The 9,176-nt window shown below is 41.8% G+C and overlaps 1 protein-coding gene across 5 annotated transcripts in view; it reads left to right on the forward strand.

Annotated features, from left to right (window-relative positions):
- The window catches only part of LOC101098920 (protocadherin alpha-C2), a 176,141-nt gene extending 167,323 nt beyond the window's left edge, over window positions 1–8,818 (forward strand). For all 5 annotated transcript variants that reach the window (XM_045060201.1, XM_023255945.2, XM_023255959.2 and 2 more), the window contains exon 4: window positions 6,868–8,818. In XM_045060201.1, the coding sequence (XP_044916136.1) occupies window positions 6,868–7,178 (311 nt within the window). In that variant the 3' untranslated portion in view covers window positions 7,179–8,818. The remainder of the gene's footprint in view (window positions 1–6,867) is intronic.
- The last annotated feature ends 358 nt before the right edge of the window (window positions 8,819–9,176 follow it).

Here is a 9,176-nt window from a genome sequence, read left to right on the forward strand (position 1 = left end):
CAGTTTTCCTAGATGACAAATCCCGGCTTTTAAACATCTGCCTTGCTTTTGTCTCCATCTCTCAAGGACGGGGTCTGTATGTTAAAGGTAAACAGGCAGCTTCTGGCTGAGCTCAGTTGCAGATTTATCTCCGATGGCTAAAGAAATTAGTCTCAGAGAAAAAGCATCCGTGGCCCCCGTGCCCACAGAGCTGTAAAGTTCACTCTGCCAGGGGAAGCATGTTGTAGGGAAAGAGATTTGGGGGAGAGATGAAAGTTCCTTGCTTCTTTTCCCTACTGCCTGCTGGTACTTGAGCTAAATTTGCAATATATTCTTAACCTGCCTTCCTAGCCCCAAGAGCTGTGCCATATATAGCTGCCCATATGTGGTTCAATTTATTGGGCTCTTACGTTGTGCTGGCGATCAGGCTTAGCACTTTACACACATCACTCCACTGTCTTTAGGGACAAGCAGCAGTGAGTGCAGTCAGTGGAGGGCTGTTGGATCTGTTGGAGGGCCTGCTGCTTCTCCTACCAGTCCTTGAATTCACCCACCCAGCAAGTATTTATTTAAACCCCTGTCATGGGCCAGGAATTGTGCTAGACTCTGCTTAGGGAGTGGTGAATGAAGCAGATACCTTTTCTGCCTCTCTGGATGTTACAGTGACAGATGGAGGTGAAGGACATTGCTGCTTGGCCGGGAGGGTCACAGAACACCTCAGTGAGGGGGTTACATTTGAGCACAGACTTGAAGAATGAGGAGTCCTGCTAAGAATGAAGGGGAGATCATTCTAGGCAAAAGGAAACTGTGCGTACAGGCCTTGAGGCAAAAACAATCCCAAGAGTCTGAGGACCCAAAAGAAGGCCTGTGTGGCCAGAGGCTAGTGGTGAGAGGGAGTCTTGGAGATGAGATTGGAGAATAAAAAATATCAGATTATTGAAGGGCCTTATATACCATGTTAGGGAGTTTGATTTTTATTATTTTGTTAAGGCAGTAGAAAGCCTCTGAATAATTTTAAGCAGAGGAGTGATGTAATCTGGTTTCTATTTTTAAAGAATTTTACTGTATGTATGCTATATTTCAGTTTTTAAAAAAGGGAGAAAAACTTAAGGAGTAAAGATGACTCTGGCTCCTGGGTGGAGGGCTAGAGAGAAGCAAAAGTCAAAGCAGGCTGGACAAGGAAGAGCCTGTTGCTATAATTCACATTCAAGGTAATGGTGCCCTGAAAAAAAGGTAGTGACAGTTCATATGGAGAGAAAAGGACAAAGTCAAGGTATATTTAGGAGGCAGGAATGACAGATCTTGATATACGTTAAGTGGAGAACGGAGAATAGGGAAAAAAAATGGAAGTTTCTGGCTTGAGCATTAAGGTGAATGGAATGCCATTTATTGAGACTGGAGAGATTTAGAAAGGAATAGATGAGAGGAATCAAGAGTTCTTTCTGCTTGAGATGTCCTATGAGACTTTCAAGAATAGATATAGGATGGGCATTTGGAGACATGAGATTGGAGCACAGAGGGATACAGTCTCTAAATATAAATCTATATCTCATCAGCATATTTGGACAGTACATATACTGATGGACATGGCTGAGACCTCGAAAGGAGTGAAGAGAAAGAAGGTACAGTGCCAAAAGAGGAGAATGGTTTGATAAGGAACTCATAAAAACAAGTGTCTCCCAAAGCGGCGGACAGATGCCCCTGAGAGGTTCACTATGGTGCAGACTAAAATGTGCCCACTGGCTTTGGCAATAACGTGATTAGTGAGCTTGACATGAGCAGTGTTAGAGAAGTAGAGTCTAAGAATGCCAAATGAGAGGAGATAGGTAAGTGACAGGTCGGGAGATGGAAATGGCAGATGTAGAGAATCTGAAACTGCCATCAAATGTAAATGGTTTATCTTGCAGAATTTTTCAGGATTCCACCCCAGGAGCAGTGTCAGATACATGCATGCTACTGTGATGTCAAATGGTTTCAGTGTCGTGGCCGCTGGGATTACTTTACACAGAAAGACCATTACTCTTCCTCTCTAGATCTGACCTCTACTCTTCTAGAAGTCATCCATATCGTTTATCATGTGTCTTCCAGCTAGATTCTTGGGGAGGTCTTGCATTGAAAACCCCTGTGGATACATCATAATTTCCCCCTACCCAGGGCAAATTTCATCTCTCCTCTGGAATCTCCTTTGACTTTCTCAAGTATAATTAATTTTTTCCTCTGGAATCCCATAACACTTCTTGTGTACCTTGGTCATTGCATTTATCCAGTTGCCTTATAATTGCTTGAGTGTCTGTCTCAACTAGACTCTGAGCACACTGAGGGAGGGGGCTGGGTTTGGAAAGTAAGGTTGGCTCCCAGTGCTTTACCCAAACAGGACTATATTTACAACAGGATTCCATTCTTCTATACTAGGTAGCATCTCTCTATACCCACACATCTTTCCATCTCTTCTCTGCTTCATCCCATCACCCCTCAAGGTTATTGTGATGCAATTAGGATCAAATAGTTGGTTCCACTAATTCATCTTTTGTTTTGGACAAAGTAGGTGTCAAAATACATTTGTAGCCAAAGTTTTCTGTAATCACACACTAATTTGCTGCTGCTTATGCTGCAGCTGCTGCTGCTTCCTTCCCCCCCCCCCCCACCCAACCTCCTCCTTCTTCCTCCCCCTATCTCCCTGCCTCCCCCCGCCACCTTCTTCCATCATGTACCTCTGGTTCAGGTTTTTCGCCCCTTACCTGAAGACAATTAAAGTATTTTGAGTATAATTGCAGACAAAGGTTCTGAAATCCTTTGGCGGTTCTTAGTTTGGGGGAGTCAGGGGATGGGGGTGTTTTCCAGGTACCACAGAATCTACTTATGTCTACAGCTGCCTTTTATGTTACCATCATTATTGAGACCTCCATTTAAAAAATTCTAACAGAGAACTCAGGAGACCCCAGAGGTCCTTAGAACTGGTTTGAGAAAACAGTAGTGTCTACCCAAAATGAGATTCAAGTATTTCAGTTTGTGATTACAATAACAAATGCCCAGGGCTTCTTTCATTGTAGAAAGACTACAAAAAGTTAATTAACAGCACTAATTGTTCCAGGGAATGCCCTGTTTACAATAGCTCTTACAACCTCAGGACTTTTGGTTCTTTGTTTCTTTTTATGAAAAAGATTCTCTTTAATAATATTTTTTTTTCTTTTTACTGAGGTATAGACGTATAACATTATATTAGTTTCAGGTATACAATATAATGATTTGATAGGTGTATACATTATAAAATGATCACCACATTAAGTCTAATTGACATCTGTCACTATAGTTACAAAAGAATTTTGTTTGTGTGTATGTATGTGTGATGAGAACTTTCAGATCTCTCTTGGCAGCTTTCAAGTAAGCAGTATCATCACCCAGGTGATTAAGAGTCCGACTCTTGATCTCAGCTCAGGTCATAGTTTCAGGGTTGTGAGTTCAAGCCCTGCATTGGGCTCTGCACTCTCAGTGGGGAGCCTGCTTGGGATTTTCTCTCTCACTCTCTCTCTGTGTCTCCCCTGTTTGCGCATGCTCTCTCTCAAAATAAATAAATAAATAAGTTTAAAAAAAGAAAATAATTGGGGCGCCTGGGTGGCTCAGTCAGTTAAGCGTCCAGCTTTGGCTCAGGTCATCATCTCATGGTTTATGAGTTTGAGCCCCGCATCAGGCTCTACACTATCGGCACAGAAGTTTAAAAAAAGAAAGGAAGGAAGGAAGAAAGGGAGAAAGGAAGAAAAGAGATGCTTTTTTAAAAACAAACAAACCCAGAAACAATCATCACCATGCTGTATGTTAACATCCCAGTGACTTACTTATTTATAACTGGAAGTTTGTACTTTCTGACCACCTTCACCCATTTCACACATACCTGTCCCCTTCCTGCAGCTGGCTACCACTAATTGGTTCTCTGTCTCTATGAGCTTGGCTTTTTGTTTTTGGTTTTGTTACTGTTGTTTTTTAGGTTCCACACATAAGTGAGATCATACGTTATTTGTCTTTCTCTTTCTGACTTATGTTGCTTAGAATAATGCCCTGAAATTTCATCCATGTTGTTGCAAACGGCAAGATTTCATTCTTCTTATGGCTGAATAATACTCCATTATATATATTGTCAAACATGAATAAAATCGCCAGTTATTTTACCAACAAAATGAGTTTATTAGGGAATAGCAGAGGAATGCAATTTGGACAAATTGTGGTAAACCACAGGCAAGTCCTAAGAGACTAAGGAAAGGTCACCTCTTACTAGGTTTTAGGAGGAAATTGGGGAGGGTTGTTTTGATCAAAATTCTTTGGAAAAGAACAAGAGTCTGAGATCCGTGGTGGTTTCTCTTTGGCTTCAGGTGGTGGTTATTGTGTTGTTGCTGGGGCAGGGAGAGATTGTCCTTTCTTTGTCTTACAAGCAGGTGATAAAAGTCCTGTGTAAAAAGTATCTTTGTCAAGATAAGAGCTACCTTCCTTCTTGTTGGTAGTGCGGGCTTCCAGCAGTGGTATGTGTGCGAGAGATCCCCCTTCCAGGCTTCCTGACTCCATTATTTTTTTTTTTTTTTAAAGTAAGCTCTACTTGCAACATAGAGCTTGAACTCACCACCTAGAGATCGAGAGAGTCACATGCTCATGGATTAAGCCAGCCAGGTGCCCATCCTGACTCCATTAAATGAGGTTTTCTTTACTCATTTTTACAATACATGCCACATTTTCTTTACCCATTCTTCCATCTACGGACACCTAGGTTGTTTCCATATCTTGGCTATTGTAAATAACGCCACAGTGAACACAGGAGTGCACATATCTTTTCAAGTTCGTGTTTTCATTTTCTATGGATCAATACCCAGAATTACTAGATTGTATGGTATTTCTATTTTTAATTTTTTGAGGAATCTCCATACTGTTTTCCATAGTGGCTGCACCAGTTTACATTCCCACCGACAGTGCTCACAGGTTGCCTGTTCTCCACGTCCTCGCCAGCACTTGTTATTTCTTGTCTTTTTGACGATAGCCATTCTGACAAGTGGGAAATGATATCTCACTGTGGTCTTGATTTGCCTCTCCCTGATGATTAGTGATAACTGGGCAACTTTTCATGTACCTTTTGACCATTTGTATGTCTTCTTTTTAAAAAAGCCTATTCAAATCTTCTGCCTGTTTTGAAAATCAGAGGGTATATTCTTTTGCTGTTGAGTTGAATGAATTCTTTATACATTTTGGATATTAACCACTTATCAGATATATGATTTACAAGTATTTTATCCCATGCAGTAGGTTACCTTTTCATCTTGTTGATGGTTTAGTTTGTTGGGCAGCAGCTTTTTAGTTTGACGTAGTGTAGTTTGTTTATTTTGCTTTTATCGCTTTTCCTTTTGGTGTCAGATTCACAAAGACTCACGTCAGGGAGCTTACTGCCTATGATTTCTTTGAGGAGTTTTATGCTTTCAGGTCTTATGTTCAAGTCTTTAATCCATTTTGAGCTTATTTCTGTGCGTGGTGTAAGACAGGGGTCCGGTTTCATTCTTTTGCACATAGACGTCCAGTTTTCCCAAAACCATTTCCTTATTTATTTATTTATTTATTTATTTATTTATTTATTTATTTTTTCAACGTTTATTTATTTTTGGGACAGAGAGAGACAGAGCATGAACGGGGGAGGGGCAGAGAGAGAGGGAGACACAGAATCGGAAACAGGCTCCAGGCTCCAGGCTCCGAGCCATCAGCCCAGAGCCTGACGCGGGGCTCGAACTCCCGGACCGCGAGATCGTGACCTGGCTGAAGTCGGACGCTTAACCGACTGCGCCACCCAGGCGCCCCCCAAAACCATTTCCTAAAGAGAATGTCCCCTCCCCACTGTATATTCTTGCCTCCTCTGTGGTAAATTAATTGACATATATGCATGGGTTTACGTCAGGGTCCTCTATTCTGTTTCAATGATCTAAGTGTCTGTTTTTATGCCAATACTATACTGTTTGATGACTATAGCTTTGTAATATAGCTTGAAATCAGAAAGCATGATGTCTCCAGCTTTGTTCTTTCTTCTCAAGATTGCTTTGGCTGTTGGGGCGCCTGGGTGGCTCAGTCATTTGAGTGTCCGACTTCGGCTCAGGTCATGATCTCACCATTAGTGGGTTCATGCCCCACGTCAGGCTCTGTGCTGACAGCTCAGAGCCTGGAGCCTGCTTCGGATTCTGTGTCTCCCTCTCTCTCTGCCCCTCCCCCACTCATGCCCTTGCTCTCTCTCTCTCTCTCTCTCTGTCTCTCTCCCTCAAAAATGAATAAACATTACAAGAAATTTTTTTAAAGATTGCTTTGGCTATTTAGGGTCTTTTGTGGTTCTGTACAAATTTTAAGATTTTCTCTTTCTGTGAAAAATACCATTGGAAATTTGGTAAGGATTGCATTGACTCTATAGTAATATTAATTCTTCCAACCCCTGAGCACAGAATATCTTCCCATTTATTTGTGTCATTTCTTCAGTTTTTTCCATAAACATGTTAGAGTTTAGAGTACAGGTCTTTCACCTCCTTGATTAAATTTATTCCTAGTTCTTTTATTGCCTGTTCTGCTTTAACCCAGTACATTTTCCATCCCATTCCCAGGCAAAATAATCACGACCACATTCTTTAGGAAATTCTGCACAAAGAACCAAAAATATGTCCCTAGAAAATTAGACTTCCAGACCCCTGGTGAGAAAATCTGCCTTCCTGATTGTTTCCGAACACTGACCTTGCCCTCAGGCTCAAAGAAATAACCCCTGATTTCTTGGGGGGCGGGGGAGCCAGGGTTGTCTGTGCAGCTTCCCCTGTATCCTACCCACTAGCGTGACCTGGAAGGCGTGTGTTGACTCTCACTGACTTGGGATGTTTTGTCTTTCAGAACCAGAGGCAGGAGAAGTGTCCCCTCCAGTGGGTGCTGGTGTCAACAGCAACAGCTGGACCTTTAAATACGGACCAGGCAACCCCAAACAATCTGGTCCCGGTGAGTTGCCAGACAAATTCATTATCCCAGGATCTCCTGCAATCATCTCCATCCGGCAGGAGCCTACTAACAGCCAAATTGACAAAAGTGACTTCATAACCTTCGGCAAAAAGGAGGAGACCAAGAAAAAGAAGAAAAAGAAGAAGGGTAACAAGACCCAGGAAAAAAAAGAGAAAGGGAACAGCACGACTGACAACAGTGACCAGTGAGGTCATCTCATGGAAACAAGCCACTTAGCCAGTTTTTGTAATAATGGCAAATCTCTCCCATGTAGCAACTCCCCACTCCCTTCTCCTATCTCCATGAGCCCTCTCTTATAGACCTCAGAAATCTGCAGAAAGTTCCCTGTGTCTGTGTAGATCACATTTAAGAGGTTTTGTCTTAAAAGCTTTACTAAGTCTGGTGTTAACTCTTTCTCTCCACTCTGGCTTGTTTTCAGAACCTAAAAAGCAGACCCAAGTTTCCTTTCTCCTCCGCCGCAAAGGAGAAGCTTCCCAGCCCCGCCAGTGAGAGGTTGGACTCTCTGCCCTGTGCTCCGGGGATCCTGTCTTGATGACACTTGCAGGGCAGGCTCAAAGGTTTTGAGATTGAGCAGCTTGGGTGTCTGTGGCCACTGGGTTTGTGTGGTTACCGTGGGCGTGTGAGTGCCAGACATTGGCTGGGATGGGCCAGATGAGACTAGTTGGTGCAAGGAGGGCTGGGAAACAAAGGCAAAGAAACAGTGGGAGTTGCCAATCCAGGGGGAACGTGAACTAAAAGGGACCAGACTTTCTAAATCTTACAACTCAAGAGGCAGTGGCCACCCTCTCGCAGACAAAACCACCCCTGCCGACAAGGCTTTGGGCATCCTCAAGTCTGTTGGCTGTGGTGTCATTATCCCTAAAACCTGCATTACACCTACAAGCCAACAGTTCAGTGTTGAACGGGGCCAACCAGGGCACCAGAAGCAGATCTGATGTGTTTGCTGTGCGTCCTTGTGCTCACTTTATCAAAAATTCTTTTGCACACAATGTTTATGAAAAGGCTAGATCCTTTTCCAACACATATGCAAAAGCAGAAGCGAAAGAAAACCCCAACACCTCACTTTATGCTGTTTGTTGTTTGATAGATTTATTTAAAAAAGAGAAAATCTATGACTATAAATCTTTAAAGAGAAATATGATGAGTCCCCCCTCAACTCCTCAAAAGAGAATCCAGTCTACAGCCATTTAAATGATCATTGCTGCTACAGAAGTGCTTTAAGAGAATTGCCTGAAACATCTGTATTATACCGGCCACCTGCCAATCACAGCTTTACTCTTTCAGGTCACTCTGGGGCTGCCTCTTGCATGTATTAATTACTAAATAAAAGGATCTTTCTCTGTCTCTTTTCTAAGAAACAATTACGTGCACTTTGAATACACAGTACCTTCTCTAGCCAACTATATCAAGACCCCGAAATTGAAGAAAAATAATTGTTTTCTCATACACACAGTGAGCCGACTTTTCAATCCTCGAATTCTGTGATTTGTCTTGGTGTGCCAGCCCACACCTTCTCTTTGGTTTAGTTTTCCTTTTTTAGAACACTCTGAATTGCTAATCTTGCTGACACCTATGATGTTACCTGAAATCAATCTCCCATATGTATGCTGTATGCTATTATAAGACTCCTGAAATATACTTACTCCGTGCTTGTGTATGTGAATGTTAATGCAACTATACCTAGAGTGAACTTTAAGCTTTATTGTTGAATGTAATTCCATTATATTTCCTTTTGTACACCTGTGAAAAAGTGGAGTAGTGTTTTTTTAACCATTGTTAATCAGCTTTTGTGTATGAAAGACACAGTAAAATTTCTTTCTTAAATCAAGACACTGGTGATTCAAGGAATTTTATTTATGGTCAGCCAAGAGCTGTCTCTTGCCAAGACTCCCTCTGGCAAGGGAATAGATAGAGCTGTTTTTTTCTAGTAACAATTCTGGAATGAATAACGTGGTTATTCCCTGAGGGTATGCAAGCACAAAATTTACCAATCTGACCTCTCTGAAGTCACAGAATGCTTTGAAATTATAATGACATCTGGAATATCAGCTCATAGCGAAGAATAAAATTTACTGTCACCTTAAATAAGAAATTTTAATTTTGTTAAAATGTACGATTTAGAAGTTTAATTACATTATCTTTTAAACGTTATCATAAAAGGTAGGAGTCTGTTATTAAAACAAAAA

The sequence above is a fragment of the Felis catus genome, chromosome A1 (genome assembly GCF_018350175.1).
Source record: "Felis catus isolate Fca126 chromosome A1, F.catus_Fca126_mat1.0, whole genome shotgun sequence".
Classification (NCBI taxonomy): domain Eukaryota; kingdom Metazoa; phylum Chordata; class Mammalia; order Carnivora; family Felidae; genus Felis; species Felis catus.